The 17,838-nt window shown below is 37.0% G+C and overlaps 1 protein-coding gene across 1 annotated transcript in view; it reads left to right on the top strand.

Annotated features, from left to right (window-relative positions):
* The window catches only part of sf3a3 (splicing factor 3a, subunit 3), a 31,959-nt gene extending 15,368 nt beyond the window's left edge, over nucleotides 1-16,591 (top strand). Inside the window, exons 9-17 of the mRNA XM_028819156.2 lie at nucleotides 1,995-2,063; nucleotides 2,157-2,224; nucleotides 2,474-2,581; nucleotides 5,120-5,189; nucleotides 5,370-5,534; nucleotides 6,423-6,533; nucleotides 7,120-7,210; nucleotides 15,874-15,929; nucleotides 16,244-16,591. Coding sequence (XP_028674989.1) covers nucleotides 1,995-2,063; nucleotides 2,157-2,224; nucleotides 2,474-2,581; nucleotides 5,120-5,189; nucleotides 5,370-5,534; nucleotides 6,423-6,533; nucleotides 7,120-7,210; nucleotides 15,874-15,929; nucleotides 16,244-16,321 — 816 coding nt within the window. The 3' untranslated portion in view covers nucleotides 16,322-16,591. The remainder of the gene's footprint in view (nucleotides 1-1,994; nucleotides 2,064-2,156; nucleotides 2,225-2,473; nucleotides 2,582-5,119; nucleotides 5,190-5,369; nucleotides 5,535-6,422; nucleotides 6,534-7,119; nucleotides 7,211-15,873; nucleotides 15,930-16,243) is intronic.
* Nucleotides 16,592-17,838: the final 1,247 nt, after the last annotated feature.

Genomic DNA, 17,838 nt, shown 5'->3' with positions numbered 1-17,838 from the left:
ACTGAGACTCAGCTTGCAAGACGGGGGCTCGCACATCACAGCACACGCGCGCGCACACACACACACACACAGTCACAATGCTGTAGTAAACAGTATACGCTCGTACGGATGTTGACTATATGAGTGAGGCACGCCGACTCAGATGGAGAATAGGAGACGATTGCCCACAATCCCGCAGTGAGAGAGAAGAACCATCAGCTCAGTTGTGATCACATGACGCTCAGCAGACAAAGCGTATATTTACTACTCGTATTGCAAGACCTCGCTCGTTTATCAAGTCAAAATTTATTAAAAATTTTAGCTCGTCTTGCAAAACACTCATAAACCAAGTTACTCGCAAACCAAGGTTCCACTGTAGTTGGAAAATGCTATCCACAAAGATTGGCTTTCAATAAGACGAATCAAACAAGTATATGGCTAAGTGCCGTTAATTTTTGAAGACATTTGACATTGTTGAATATGGCCGAGTCTGCTTTGAAAAGCCATATGAAAGGAAATAAACATTGTGAAATGAAGAGCAAGAAAGCCAGTAATTCTGCTTAGAATTTTATTGGACCTTTTACGGGACTATCGTCACATCTGGCCACCGCATTGCCAGTTGTTTTAAGTACCACTGGAATAGCCAGCAGTAGCACTAGTGAGAGCTCTAGTTGGGCATATGTCTGGTGATACTTCTTCTTTCTTTGTTTTCATATGTGACTAAAAGTGAATGAAATCTAAAATCTTCTGGGTGGTAAACGTTATGGACAAGCATTATTTATACAAGCCATGACGAAGATGTGAGTAACCTTTTTAGGAAATAATTCCTGATGATAATAACATCATAGTGAGTCATATAGTGTGCGTGGATTCCCTTTCCAATGTATACCCCATATTTTTCGTCTGCAACAAATTCCTACCTAAATTATGCCAAAATTGTTTTTTTTTTTCATGATCATTTATTTTCCTAATCGGTATTGGATCACTTGCATCCCAATGTAATAAAGTTTCTGTATTTTTATGTGAAATTTAAAGGAATGTGTTTAACAGCGTTCAAATGAAACATGATTTTTTCGTGATTTCTTCGTATCTTTTGCTTGCACACACTAAAACTGTGTCACAAGCCTGCTCTGTGCATACCACATTTATAATGTCACGTACATTGTCCAGGAAACGAAACATTTGTTTTTAATTGTAATAGCCCTGCCTAAAATTAACTGCACTGTTATTCTGGGTGAATGGTGTGAGCTTCCATGTCAGCTTTTGTAAGCATTCAGCAATTTAAGTAGGCCACATATTTGAGTTTACTGTATATGTGTTCTTGTCACGTTCATGTAATTTTGCTGTGGGTATTTAGAACAGGAGTGTAACATAATCCTGAATTGTTGTGCTTTTTGGTAATGGAAAACCCATAAAAAGTCCTGGAATCTGAAGTGTACAAACCCTGGTCCTCAACCATATGCTAAATTTACGTTTAAGTAACACTGTACCAAAAGAAAAAAACAAGTCATATCAGGACATGATGACTTCATGTGCTTCTTTCATGCAACATTATTGTTGTTAACCCTTGTTTTAAATCCTGGACTTGATTTACTATTATTAAATATTGCGTGTTTCCTCCAATCCCCCAGCTAACTTCCTTCTCGTTTTTCCCTTTGCATGTGTTTTTCAGTATTCACATTAACTTATTAATTACTTAAATTGAACGGGTTTGTGTGGCTGCTAGGATAAGTTGGCTTGTTAGAGTTCGTATATGTTGAATGCATTGTCAAGAACCGAGTGACTTCCACCATTATATGAACACAGTTAAGTACAAATTGTTCTGCATCCGTCTGTTACAACTAATACAAAGCTTGATCTGTATGGTTGACTAGTGGCATTACCATCCCTTTATCTGTTGGAATGTGATGCCCTAATACATTTGGCTTGTTGTTTAGTCTGCTTGCATTATGATTACTACATGCATGGTCATAATGTAAATTGCTGAAAAACTTATTTTTTCCTTCTCTAAACAGAAAGAAACCAGTAGTGCATTGACACATGCTGGAGCTCATTTAGATCTATCTGCATTTTCATCCTGGGAGGTAAGTCAATCTTTTGTCAGCATCAAAACATAAACTCCCTCTCCACATTATTTTTATTTTTTATTTTAATGTGTGTGTTTTTTTCTCTATTAGGAATTGGCTTCTTTGGGGTTGGACAGATTAAAATCTGCTTTAATGGCTTTGAATCTGAAATGTGGAGGGTAAGTGCTTTGTGTTTAAAGTTGAAATTTTTCCTACCTTCTTCACATTTGTAAGGTTTTAAAGTTTGTAGATCTGTGGCTATGCTTATTTTTGCTGTTGATTTGTTTTTGTTTTATTTCCTTTGTGGCATATTGGGTATACTTAAATTTTTTATTTATCTAAACCATTAATCAAAATGAATTTGTTAAAAAATTAAAATCCTTTTACTGAAATATGAGGTACTTCTAATATACATATTAATATTTTAGAACACTTGAAGAGAGGGCTCAGCGTCTGTTCAGCACAAAGGGGAAGTCAATGGAGTCTCTAGATCCTTCACTCTTTGCAAAGAATCCTAAATCTAAAGGACCAAAGAAGTAAGCATGTATATTAATAATTCTGTTGTTGAACAGTCAATATATATTACCATGGTAACGGCCATCCTTCTACTTTATTAAATATTAATTTTAATAGTAAGAATTTAGGTAAATACATTTTGTTTACAGAATAATGCAACCAGAACATCAATGTCTGTAACATTTTTACTTTGCTGCTTTTCTTCCTTGTTGATTCCACTGAAATATACATACTCACTCATCAGTGGGTGTGGAATAAAGAAATTTCAGTGTTTTATCAGATACATAATGACAGAGTCTCTCATCTTCTTGGAGTCAACCCAAGAATAGAACCTATTTTGTCAATTTCCATTTAACTAGAAACTGTTGGCCTTCCTCCTTGTTGTTTTTTTTTATTTTTTGTATTCCTTAAGCACCATATACTCACATAATGTGTTGATAATAGAGCTGAGGTACTCAAAGTAAGTAATCCATTACAAATTAATTCCCTGAAGGTATAACAAGATTGCTTTATTCATTACACCCTGAAAAACATTACTTTAATGTTATTGTCTGAATCAATGCAAATATGCACCATGGCTATGGACAGTACAATGATGATACCCAAATGTAATTTCAGTATTTTAATATGGAGGAAATAGCCAGCAATAGTTTACATCAGTTCAGCAATTAAAAAAGTAAACTAGAGTACATCACTTATATTAGCACTATGGCACTTCATAAATTTAAACCACCAAGTACAGACCTTTTAGTTTACAAAAAGAACCATTAATAACAAAAAAAAAAAAATCTTTAACTGACTTAATCACTCAGACTTGCAAAGATGTCTGTAAATCATAAAATTATTTCTAATCTAGTGGCCAGCAGATAAGAGCACTTAGTGATTAGGTGGGGCCTGCTACCTATATTGTTTTTTTTTTATGTAACACAATAAATATGCCCGTGTCTCTTTCTAATCTCAAAAAAGGCACATAGTGATCAAAAGTAAGCATTTACGTCTGCTAATTAACTGTCTGTCTTACATTCGCTAACAATGAGGGTAAAATTCTGATATTACTTATTTTTACACATCTCCTTTCTCGCAGGAGCTTTAGAGATATGATTAAAGCATCAAAATGCCAGTGACAATGTGGCACTACATATTTTAACACGTGTCACTTGGAGATTTTTTTATTTGATTTGGATTGTAAATGATGTCATTATCGTGTTAATCACTTTCACTCTTGCTAGGTTGCTCTTCCTCCTGCTCTTCTCCAGTGCCAAATATGTCAGACTTCTTTTTACTGCTATAAAACCGTTTTCTTATGAACTTTTTAATCAAGAGGCTGTACATTGCAAACAACATAAATATTAACATAGCCGTCGCAATTTATTTTTAAACTTGTCCTACTACCTGTAGGAAAGGTAATAGCAAATATTTTAAAATTATTTTATCTTGCCCTTGTGTGTACCTTCAGTGCCTTTCCTCTGTATTTGCATGTGTCTGAATGTCTCTTGACTGGCACTCCCTCTCTCACATTCCTATACAGCCTGCTTCTCAGACTCTGGTATTATTTTCAAGGCGCCTTTCTCACCTCATGTCTGGTTTTATAGTTCTCGCTCTTGAATATAACTCCCACCGCGTGACTTCTATGCCATATCTCCTCCTTGTGCGTCACGTACTAGCTCTTCATGTTTCATTTGTGTCATCAAAACCCACCTGACCAGTTGTTCCAAAGCCATACTGACCAATCATATTGCTCTAAGGCACAATGCCCACACACACCTTTTTGTTTTATTATATACTAGATTCCCTGACACATGCTATGTTTTTGTTAAACTAAAATTAAAAATTTACTCAGTTAATCATGTTATTTAAATGTGTTGTAAAACTGAGAAGTTATCTTCCAATGCAAAACTTAGAACCTTTTATTTCTAGACTCTACTCCCTGAGCACTTCCACTTGGCTCACAAGCACCTCTTATGTGGCCTTTTATTTATATGCAAGTCACTGTTAACTCAGTGAAGAACTGAAAGCCAGAACCAGAAACGTTCCAAAAAAATAATTTCAACCTTTTTTTGTTGTTGTAGTTATTGTAAGCCTAGGTCCAAAATGCAGACCTATGATTTGTGACATGTTTTGTGAAACTATGTTGCTATTTTGAAGTATTTAAATTAATGAATTATTGAGACTTTTATTTTGTATGGTGACCTCTTGGCTGCAATTCTGTGCTGGTTGTGAAGACAGTTTTATGTAAAATCGCATTGCCTTGCAGCCTGAGAAATACTAAACTTATACTTTGAAAGCCAAATGCGCCTACAGGTATGGACTGACTCATTGATTCATCCACTGTTAAATCAGTTAATTTTTCCCTCCGACTAGCAAATGATTTAAAATAATTTTTTAGTTGGAGGGAAAAATTTTGAGTTTAGGATTGCCCTGCTAACTTTATTAAAAAATAGTTTGCCTTGCGTGATACTGTCGTAGTGGATAATGTTAAATAAAAATTGCATTTAATGACCACAGTAGTAGTTTTATGTACACTTTATTCATAAAGTTGTCTTTTTTTTTTCTCCCAGAGATACTGAACGAAATAAAGAAATTGGTTTCCTTGAAGCTCAAATATATGAATATGTAGAAATACTTGGGGTAAGTTGACCTTTCTGTTCTTTTTTTTTTAACTTAGTATTTGTTGCGTAATGCTTATGTCTCTCTTCTATTTCTAAGAACATTGAATTAAATTTGTAATAAAATTGTTGTTTGATTTCCAAGAAGGAAGATGGTAAATAATACTCTCATTAATAGTCAGCCTTCACTTTCATTAAACAGGAGCAGAGACAGCTGACTCATGAGAATGTACAGCGTAAACAGGCTCGCACTGGAGAAGAGCGGGAAGAAGAGGAGGAAGAACAACCTAGTGAGAGTGAAAGTGATGATGAAGATAACGAGATCATTTACAATCCAAAGAATCTTCCACTTGGATGGGATGGAAAGGTAATTTCAGCTTTTTTTTTAGTGTTCAGAATAGCTTGATGTGTGTGTTTTTGGAGATAATTAAAGTTTTCACAAAGTTACGGTAACAAAATATTCCATGTGGTTGAGTAGAAAATTGAATTAAGGTTTTTACTGTACTCAGTACACATCACAATAAAGGCCCAGTAAACTTATTATTTAGTTCAGTTTATATAGTACACTTTAAATTGTTATTTTAAGGCACAATATCTATATTCTCAAGAATTGTTGAAACGTTAACATTGGATTAATAAAGTATCTATCTACTGTATCTATTCAATATAAAACTTCAAAAGACAATTTGTATATTTTTTAAATAAGCCTCTCAAATGTCCTTATAATAATGAAATAAGAAATATTTTATATACTTCTCTGCATAATAAATGCATTTCATATCTCTTTTAATCCGTTTTTGGAGCTCATTTAGTCAAATCTTAAAGGTTACAGAAGCCAGGGCCTATCCCAACAAAATTGTATGCAAGGCAGGAACCATTAATTAGTGGGTTTCCTCATACCCTCGCTCAGTTATATTGGACTCTTTCTGAAGAATGAAAAGCCTGCAAGATTGCTGGGACAGTGCACAGACTTCATGCTGATGGTGACAGAATCCAGAGTGAGCCCCGTCTCCTGGAGCTTTAGGGCAGCAGTAGTGCGCATCAAAAGATTTTTGTGGTTATGAAAAGAAAGGCAGAAGATAATGAGAAGAGGAAAGCCATAGTTAGCAACCTTCAGATCAAAGAAGGCGGCACATAAAAAGATGATGATGATTAGCTACAGTGCCACCATGCCACTTGCATTTCATATTTCTTACTTGTCATTAGTAATTTTAATATATTAACATTTGATTTTTTTTTCCCTTTTTTTCCTCAGCCTATACCATACTGGTTGTATAAACTCCATGGTTTAAACATCAACTACAACTGTGAAATCTGTGGTAACTATACATACAGGGGACCAAAAGCATTTCAGCGTCATTTTGCAGTAAGAAATTGCTTTTAATTATTTTTAAATTTTATTTTCTTCAATCATTTGCTTTATATGCATGTCATTTTTATTACAATATAAGTGCACCTCCTAACTTGAGCTTTAGAAAAAAGAGACCGGTTATCATTAGATGGATTAAATTATATATTATACAAAAGGCAGACTTCTGGGGTTTTCACCAAGAAATTATGAGGAGCACGAAAGTTTAAAAAAAAAAATGACTAGGAAATACTAATTAATAATTAATATTACATTATGACCAGAGATTGCAGAATTTGATATTTTTCTTAATTCATTATGCTATGATTTTTACTTTTTTATTTTTTTTTAGATTGAAATTTAGAATGTGTATAGGATGGAATAACAGAATGGTGTGTGAATTATAAAGAAAGGCCATTAATTATAAATTAAAGCCATTTAATGCATATTTGAAGTTGAAAAACAGATCTGTGTTAAAAGATGCTGCAGGTGCTATGACTTGATTTGTGCTATGTATTTTCACATTAAGCATAATTTTAAAAAAAAAATCATAAAAACCCAAGGTTCAGTAAATAAACAATTATTTTTTATTGTATGTTTCCAGGAGTGGCGTCATGCCCATGGTATGAGATGTCTTGGCATTCCCAACACTGCTCACTTTGCTAATGTCACTCAAATAGAAGATGCAGTTTCATGTAAGACTATTTCTCTTGTTTCCTTTTTTTTTCTTTTTTTTTTTTTTTTTTTAAAATCTCAGTTTAAGGCTAGTAGTTAATTTGTGTTATGTTGTGTTACGTCAGTACAGCTGTTATTCTTTTTACATAACCGTCCTGTTTCTCAGTGGGCTTCTTGTACTGACGTCTTTACCTAAGGGGGCTTATAGCCGCAAAAAGACGTACTGCGCAGGCGCCCCAAGAAATGAGGCGCCGCGAGAGGCGGCCGCGACCACAGAAAAAAGGAGTCAAAGAAATGAGGCGCCGCGACCACAGAAAAAAGGAGTCAGCACAGAAAAAAGGGGTCAAACGCAGGCGACGCACACAGCGCCGCACGAAACCCATTGCACATGAAACTAGCACACAAAAAAAAAGAATCCGCTAGCGCCCACCCCCCCTACAAGCACCGGACGGGACACACACAAAGAGGACGATTCAACAAGCCCCTGGCACACAAACACACCCAAAGCCCCATTTCTAAAGGAACCGTCCATATTAAACATACGTCATCTCAACACCTTCACACTATGCAGCATAGGTGGATCTCCTTACAATAAACCACTATTAACTGTTCAACTGCAGAAAAGGCTCCATATTAACAGTGAGTGTGATCCTCCTTATTACTTATCCATATTTCGCACGCTGAGGAACAAACAAGTCATGAATACACGCTCACGGGTACAAAACGATTCGGCTCGGATAACGGGACCAAACACACGAACCCGCATGAAACAACAAAATACACGGCGGCGCATACAACGCGCTTCTGAAACTCTGGGAGAAAAAATGTCTCGGCTCCAAAAACGCAAAGCTCAACTAACCCCGTTACAGAGACGTGCCCAAATGGACAGACACAATGAACGTAGACACATACAGCGCGCGTCTCAAAGTGCTGCATCGAAACAGGCACGAGTTCAAACCGAAAGACCTCGCGTCTCAGACATACAAAAACGGGAGCGAAGAGACAGCATAAATGAACGCAGACGTCTACAACGCGCATATGAACTGCCAGAAAACAAGCAAGCAAGGCTCCAAAAACAGAAAGCTCAACTGACCGACATACAAAAACGGACAAGGCTCGATACAAACAATGCACGACGTAGACTGAAACGGACTTTTCGCACAGCACAGGCGAATCGAATACACCTCCAACATAGCGCGTCCCAAATACTGGACATGCAACAACGCGCCTCTCAAACGCCACAAGCAAAACCTGCCCGTCGCGGACATCAACGCCAGACACCTGCTAAACGCTTACGCCACTTGGCTGACAACGCGTTCAATAATGAGTGCACTATTGAAGAAAATTCATTGGGATTAATGAATGTCATTTGCAATCATTGTCATTCACTTAACTTCCCTGAAGAAACAACTGGCAATACAAATAATGAATTTACACGTTGTTGTCAAAAGGGTCAGATTAGACTGCCTCCTTTACATTCATATCCTGAATATCTACAGAAGCTTCTAACTAACAATGTGCCTGAAAGTAAAAACTTTATGAACTGCATTAGATCCTACAATAGTTCATTTGCTTTTGCATCTACCGGAGTACATATCAGGCCACCAAAAGGCAATGGCCCATACTGCTTTCGCATATGTGGACAAATATGACATCCGTCTTGCGAAACTGTTAATTATTGATGAATGTACAATGGCATCCAGTCACTTACTCAACACCATTGATAAACTTCTACAAACGTTGATGAATAATAATATTCCCTTTGGAGGAAAAGTACTTTTATTAGGAGGTGATTTTAGACAATGCTTGGCTATTGTTCCACATGCCATGCGCTCAGCTATTGTTCAGTCCACCTTAAAATACGCAGACAATTGGCATTGCTTTCAAACAATACAGTTAGTACAAAACATGCGATGTCCAGATCCAGAATATAACAATTGGCTATTACAACTGGGAAATGGTACACTCACCAATACAGATGGACTTCACCCAGATATTATTACAATTCCCCAATCCTTTATCTGCGACGACTTAGTTATAGAGATATTTGGTACAGTAATCTCATTGGACCAAATACCCCTTTTAACACAACAACAACAACAACATTTATTTATATAGCACATTTTCATACAAAAAGTAGCTCAAAGTGCTTTACATAATGAAGAAAAGAAGAATAAAAGACAAATAAGAAATTAAAATAAGACAACCTTAGTTAACATAATAAGGAGTAAGGTCCGATGGCCAGGGTGGACAGAAAAAACAAAAAAAAAAACTCCAGAAGGCTGGAGAAAAAAAATAAAATCTGTAGGGGTTCCAGGCCACGAGACCGCCCAGTCCCCTTTGGGCATTCTACCTAACATAAATGAAATAGTCCTCTTTGTAGTTAGGGTTCTCACGGAGTCACTTGATGCTGATGGTTATACAGACTTCTGGCTTTTAATCCATCCATTATTGTTGGAACATCATGGTGCTTTGGGTAGATGGTGGTGGCACAAGCCACCACCAATAGGACACCGGAAAAGGAAACAGAAGAGAGAGTAGGGGTTAGTACAAATTTTGAATGAATAGTTATTATAATGAATTGGATATACAGAGTGTCAGGATTAAATTACAGTGAAGTTATGAGAAGGCCATGTTAAAGTAATGTGTTTTCAGTAGTTTTTTAAAGTGCTCCACTGTATTAGCCTGGCGAATTCCTACTGGCAGGCTATTCCAGATTTTAGGTGCATAACAGCAGAAGGCCGCCTCACCACTTCTTTTAAGTTTTGCTCTTGGAATTCTAAGGAGACACTCAGTTGAGGATCTGAGGTTGCGATTTGGAATATAAGGTGTCAGACATTCCGATATATAAGACGGGGCGAGATTATTTAAAGCTTTATAAACCATAAGCAGAATTTTAAAGTCAATTCTGAATGACACAGGTAACCAGTGTAGTGACATCAAAACTGGAGAAATGTGTTCGGATTTTCTTTTCCTGGTAAGGATTCTAGCAGCTGCATTCTGCACTAATTGCAAACGATTGATGTCTTTTTTGGGTAGTCCTGAGAGGAGTGCATTACAGTAATCTAGCCGACTAAAGACAAACGCATGAACTAATTTCTCTGCATCTTTCGATGATATAAGAGGTCTAACTTTTGCTATGTTCCTTAGGTGAAAAAATGCTGTCCTAGTGATCTTATTAATATGCGATTTAAAATTCAGATTACAATCAACGGTTACCCCTAAGCTTTTTACCTCCTTTTTTTGACTTTTAATCCTAATGCATCCAGTTTATTTCTAATAGCCTCATTGTATCCATTATTGCCAATCACTAAGATTTCGGTTTTTTCTTTATTTAATTTGAGAAAGTTACTATTCATCCATTCTGAGATACAGGTTAGACATTGTGTTAGCGAATCAAGAGATTTGGGGTCATCAGGTGCTATTGATAAATACAGCTGTGTGTCATCAGCATAGCTGTGGTAGCTCACGTTATGTCCCGAGATAATCTGACCTAATGGAAGCATGTAGATTGAGAAGAGCAGCGGACCCAGGATAGAGCCTTGTGGAACACCATATAGAATATCATGTGTCTTTGAGTTATAATTACCACAACTAACAAAGAATTTTCTCCCTGCCAGGTAGGATTCAAACCAATTTAAGACACTGCCAGAGAGGCCCACCCATTGACTAAGGCGATTCTTAAGAATATTATGATCAATGGTGTCAAATGCGGCACTCAGATCTAAGAGGATGAGAACAGATAAATGGCCTCTGTCTGCATTTATCCGCAAGTCATTTACTACTTTAACGAGTGCAGTTTCTGTGCTGTGATTTGTTCTAAAACCTGACTGAAATTTATCAAGAATAGCATGTTTATTGAGGTGCTCATTTAACTGCATAATGACTGCCTTCTCTAGAATTTTACTTAAGAAAGGCAGGTTAGAGACAACGCACTATATTACGTCCAAAAAATATTAATGTTGATCACATTAATAACCAGGTCATTTCATTACTTCCTGGAGAGGCACGGCTCTTTCTAAGCTCTGACAAAGTTGACTCTGATGACGACAATGAACATCTGAATTTCACCTTAGAATATTTGAACACTATTAACCCGGCCGGATTACCACAACACAATCTTAGCCTTAAAAACGGAACAATAATCATGCTATTAAGAAACCTTAACACTAAACAGGGTTTATGCAATGGCACACGTTTAGTCGTCAACACCATGACACACAATCTTATTCAAGCAACAGTTCTTACAGGATCACATGCTAACAATACTGTTCTCATTCCTAGAATTGACCTTACGAGTTCTGACCTAGAATTACCTTTTACATTGAAACGCCGACAGTTCCCCATTAAACCTGCATTTGCCATGACCATCAACAAATCACAAGGACAAACCATGGACAAGGTTAGCATCTACCTCTCTGAGCCCGTTTTTGGACATGGACAACTTTATGTTGCCTTCTCACGTGTTCGACGTTCATCTGACGTTAAAGTTAAAGTTATAAATGCTCCACGCCAAGGAAGACTCATTCAAGGACAGGACACCATCTTTACTACTAATGTTGTGTACAAAGAAATATTCCAATAAACCATTACTCTGTGCCAAACACTGTATTTTTTGCTTTCTATATGCATCATCCACACCTCCACACTATTCTATATCTCATTCATACATCTCACTCTTTGTCATGCCCCAACGCCAGGGGTTGGCGAGCGAAGCGAGTAGGGGGCGGTGCCCCCTAGTATAGGTAGATTGGCATCTGTAAATTGGTCCTAGTGGCTGTGTGGTGTTTTCGTGCTTATTTGAGTGTGTTCGACTGCAATGAACTCTGGTGCTCTGTCCAGAGTGATTGTTCCCTTCATGTGGCCTATGCTTGTTGGAGACCTCTCCAGCCCCCCCACCTGCAACCCTGCTCGGGACATGTATACCATTACAAAATGGTATATATTTATTGTATGTGTATATTTCTGCATGTATGTATGTGTCCTCCATAATGTTTGGAACAAAGACACATTTTTTTCTTTCATTTACCCCTCTGCTCCACAATTTATTAAAGTTACAAATCAAAAATTATTGAGATCACCAATGCATTTTTTCATCTTAAAAGATATTCCAGACAGTTGATTTTGGTGATCCTGAGGTTTTACCAGTGTCCCAGAGGGGCTTTATACTTGTTTTTCAGCTTCTTAATGACTTCTTTGACTTTCATTGGCACAACTTTTGTGTCCTTATGTTGAACAATGGCAACTACAGACTCCGAAGGTACTCTGTAGGTAGAAGCAAGTTTAGGTATCTCATAGCAGAACTAGTGAAGCAGTAAAATATGCCTGAGCTATCACAAACACCTTTTGCGGCAACTGTCCTGAAATGGGATAAGGGTTCCATGTAGAAAAAGAGTTGTAAAATCTGAAATCTATGCAAATACCCTTAAATGAAAGTCTGCAATGTGCTCTTTAATCATGTCTGAATTGTTTGAAGTATAGTTTTAAACTGTGGAGCAGAGCGGTAAATCAAGCATGTATCTTTGTTCTGAACATTATGGACTGCATTCTATAAGTGTAATTATATATACAGTCTCAGCCTGCACAATAATTTACTCTACTTTCAACAAAAAAAGATAACAGTGGTATGTCTTTCATTTCCTAGGAACATCTAAGTACTGGGGTGTTTTCCGAACAAAGATTTTTAGTGAAGCAGTATTTAGTTGTATGAAATTAAATCAAATGTAAAAAACTGTCTGTGCAAATATTGGGTCCCCTTGTAATTCTGCTGATTTGAATGCATGTAACTGCTCAATACTGATTACTTGCAACACCAAATTGGTTGGATTAGCTCGTTAAGCCTTGAACTTCATAGACCGGTGTGTCCAGTCATGAAAAAAGGTATTTAAGGTGGTCGATTGCAAGTTGTGCTTCCCTTTGACTCTCCTCTGAAGAGTGACAGCATGGGATCCTCAAAGCAACTCTCAAAAGATCTGAAAACAAAGATTGTTCAGTATCATGGTTTAAGAGAAGGCTACAAAAAGCTATCTCTGAGGTTTAAACTGTCAGTTTCAACTGTAAGGAATGGAATCAGGAAATGGAAGGCCACAGGCAAAGTTGCTGTTAAACCCAGCAGGTCTGGCAGGCCAAGAAAAATACAGGAGCAGCATATGAGCAGGATTGTGAGAATGGTTACAGACAACCCACAGATCACCTCCAAAGACCTGCAAGAACATCTTGCTGCAGATGGTGTATCTGTACATCGTTCTACAATTCAGCGCAATTTGCTCAAAGAACATCTGCATGGCAGGGTGATGAGAAAGAAGCCCTCACGCCACAAACAGAGTCGTTTGTTGTATGCAAATGCTCATTTAGACAAGCCAGATTCATTTTGGAACAAAGTGCTTTGACTGATGAGACAAAAATTGAGTTATTTGGTCATAACAAAAAAGCGCTTTGCATGGCGGAAGAAGAACACCGCATTCCAAGAAAAACACCTGCTACCTACTGTCAAATTTGGTGGAGGTTCCATAATGCTGTGGGGCTGTGTGGCTAGTTCAGGGACTGGGGCCCTTGTTAAAGTTGAGGGTCGGATGAATTCAACCCAATATCAACAAATTCTTCAGGATAATGTTCAAGCATTAGTCACAAAGTCGAAGTTACGCAGGGGTTGGATATTCCAAAACACAGTTCGAAATGTACAAAGGCATTCATGTAGAGGGAGATGTACAGTGTTCTGGAATGTTGGTTGTAAAGATTTTATTTATTATGAGCATGTTCTTCTTAAGTTTACATATGCTGGGTTTATGTCCAAATATCTGTTGATGGCGTTCTCATTTGATAGCCAAGATTCGGCCAGTTCTCTGGCACTTTTGGTACTGGACTTAAATCTTGTACATTGTCCCGGTTAAATGTATGTCCTGTTGATTTAGTATGAGTGTAGATCAGTGATCATGAGTCCTTTCTTCTGACGGCGTTGCGATGTTCATATATTCGTGTTGCGATTCTTTTTGAAGTTTGTCCATTGTATACTGGTGAGCAAGAACTGCATGGAATGCTATAAACCGCGTTTCGTGTTTCTGCTGTCGATTTCTTGTTTTTAGCATTAAAGCGGACTGTGCACAGATTGTGGTTTTGTGTGCTATTCTGACGCCTGACTTGGCCAGGATGCATGCTGCACCTCAGACACCTTGTGGTGATAAGGAAGTGAGTACCAGGTGGGGTGGGGTGGGGGGGTTCTGGTTCATGTCAATTGTTTGCTGAGTTTTTTGGCGTCTTCTTTGTAAGCTTCGATTAATTAATGTTTTTGAGTATCCGTTTTGAAGTGAAAAGACAGAAGAGAATAGCGTCTCATTTTTGTCTCCTTCGTATTACAATGGGTCTGGACTCTTTTGAAAAGAGTTTTAACACAGCTCCGTTTGAGATACTGGATGATTGCTGGCGAAGTGTAATATCTTTTCTGTATAGCATTCCTTAGGGTAAACACTAGTGGTCAGGGTGGCGTCATTATTTCTTTCAATGTAGATGTCCAGGAAGCTGATGTGTCGGTTCATTTTTTTTCCATGGTGAATTGGATTGCAGGGAATATTGTGTTGATGTGGTTGTAGAAGTCATTCAGCTGGTCATTTTTTAGTATGACAAATGTGTCGTCTACGTAGCGCATCCAAATTTTGGGTGTGAACTGGAATAGAGCCACATTTTCAAATTGCTGCATTACCAGTTCTGCTAGAAGTCCTAATAACGGCAATCCCTAGTATGTGATTAATTTTCTCCCTTTGTGGATCTCCAGCTGCAAATATATATATATATATAAATATACACACACATACTTACATTTTTGAAGGCAGGGATTAAGCCAGCAAGCTTGTTGTTTAAATGTCCTTTCCCCTTCCTCTAATTCCTCTACTTCACACTGTTCATGTAATTAGATGCTAAAACATTCCCTGCTGCTTTGAACTCTGAACAAATTGGTTTATGTAATGAGTTGGGGATGCTGTGAGATGGAAGACATAGGCTAAAATAGAAAAAAATGAATTTCATTGGTGTTACATCTTGCACATATTTTGGTACATTGACACTGTGCATTGTACAGTCCATTACTTGTACTTGTGTTGTATGTGTGGAGAAAGTCAAGTGCTTGCCAATCAGATTAATTTATTTTTTTAAGCTTGGACTAAATGTTTTTGTTTTTCTGGGTGTGCTAATCTTCTGTGTTTTGCAATGAAATGTGTTCTGTATGATGGTATGATTTTAATTTGACATTGCTTAAACTTAAGATTTCACAAATAATTTATAGTAAAAGTTAATAGTTCAACAGGTTCTATCTCTCTATCTGTCTCTCTCTCTCTCTCTCTCTCTCTCTCTCTCTCTCTGTGTGTGTGTGTGTGTGTGTGTGTGTGTGTATATGTATGTGTGTGTATATATATAATTTTATTTTTTTTAAGTATTAAAGACATAAGGCCATCTTTGGTACATTGTTTACCATTAAGCTGTGTTATTGGAACTGCTCTTACAGTTTTGATTTAACTGTACCTGTTTCTGGCTTACTTAATGAAAATATATCTAAAATGTACCAAGATAAGACTGGGATTCCAGCATTACAAACCTGTATCTTCAGTTGTGCACAGGCATGAAAGGAGGATTAACCAAAACTCTGACAATTTAGTTCATATCATTTCTATGTTTGTTTTGTTTTTCTTGATAGTGTGGGCAAAGTTGAAAACTCAGAAGGCTTCTGAGAGATGGCAACCAGACACAGAGGTTAGTTCATAATTATTTATCATTACAAATATATTTAAGCCATTGAAATGTTCTTTTTTAAATCATTTAAGTTAAATTGCATTGAGTTAACTCTTTAGTGTAAGTGGCTGTGTTATAAATGATTGCTGTCTCTATACTTAGATCTTTTTTTAATATCACCACTATAGGTAATATGTTGTTGTTAGTGTTTTGATTTCTTTCTCTTTGTGGTATGTTTTTTATTACACAAGGATACTGTTGATTTTCTAAGTTTTTATTTATATATATATATATATATATATATATATATATATATATAAAATTTGTGTTTTTAGGAGGAATATGAAGACTCCAGTGGAAATGTGGTTAACAAAAAGACATATGAAGACTTAAAACGACAAGGACTGCTTTGAGGTGGAGGCCTGGAGGTTGACGATCACACAGTAACATACTAGAGGCATTCAGACACTTATATCCATTAATTGTTTTTGGCAGATTTTAAGTACAGTATGTATGTTAGCTTTTTTGTATTTGGAGTACTCTAATTTGTTTTTTAAGATAAGTATTTGTTAATATGTAATAAACTTTCCAAAACATTTAGAGATGCTTTTCTTCAAATGTTCATTGCACCTTACAAGTATAAAAACTTGTATTCAATAAAGAAAAGTTCAATTTTGCTTTCACGTTAATGTTTTCAATTTTAAAATGAAGAACGGTACTGTTTTGTTTCTTTCATACCATGCGTTTTTTATACAGTTCATATGTTTTTGATTCAGTTACCTGACTTAACTGGTTTTCATTCGATTAAACTTGTCTGGTGTTTTGTGTTGCGTGTAGAAATATTTGAAACATGTTTGATTACTTAGATATATTTAATTATCAGTCAATTCAAAGGTTTAAATAACACCGTAGCTGGGGAGTCTGAATTTACAAGGCCATGAATGTTCTAGTTCAGGGGTAGGCAACGTCGGTCCTGGAGTGCCACAGTATGTGCAGGTTTTTGTTCCAACCCAGTTCCTTAACGAGAACTCAATTATTGCTGATGAAGCACATATTGCTTAAGTGACATTTTAATGCTTCATTTTAGTGGTCTCGCTTGTTAAGGTTCTCCAACCTTAATTGCTTATTTCAATCTTAAACTGCTGCATTCAGTGTTTTAATTGCTCCTTATTAACAATAAGATGTAAAACAGGGGTAGGCAATGTCGGTCCTGGTGAGCCGCAGTGGCTACAGGTTTTCATTCAACCCAATTGCTTAATTAGAAACCAATCATTGCCAATCTCAGACCTTATTTAATTTTATGGCTTGTTAGTCTGTGCAATGTAAGGCTTTTATATCGTAGATTTTTTTCCTTTCCAAGGATATCATCCAAATGATTTGAAGCCTAAAACAGATCATTTTCAGTCTGTCACATTTTTCTATTAAGTGTTTTATTAAATCAAACCGTGCATGATGAACACACACAGATGTAATTGGAAAAAAGCTAGCTGGAGAACTGCTGGCTGCTTTGTCTTTTACATCTTATTGCTAATAAGGAGTTCTCGTCACTTAAGCAATATGTGCTTCATCAGCAATAATTGAGTTCTCGTTAAGGAACTGGGCTGGAACAAAAACCTGCACATACTGTGGCACTCCAGGACCGACGTTGCCTACCCCTGTTCTAGTTTATTATTGAGGGGTGCTTAATAATTTACCTACCCGAATATCATGTACTTGTGTTATGTATCTGAGCTTCTCACTGGAGATCAGGACATGTCTTGGTGGCCTACACATGCAGTTTGGGGTCATTTCATGGAACGCATTCAGAGGGAGAGGATAGCAAACACATCAACCTGCAAGTCTATGAAGAAATTGATAGAGTGGGAGTTGTGACGCAGAAACGCGTCCCCGTAGCAACTTGCTTCCGACACCTGTACAACTTTGGGTGTCC

Source organism: Erpetoichthys calabaricus, chromosome 14 (assembly GCF_900747795.2).
Source record: "Erpetoichthys calabaricus chromosome 14, fErpCal1.3, whole genome shotgun sequence".
In the NCBI taxonomy this organism is placed as follows: Eukaryota; Metazoa; Chordata; class Cladistia; order Polypteriformes; family Polypteridae; genus Erpetoichthys; species Erpetoichthys calabaricus.
The sequence above is the reverse complement of the archived record's forward strand: the minus strand, read 5'-3'. Positions and strand labels throughout refer to the sequence as shown.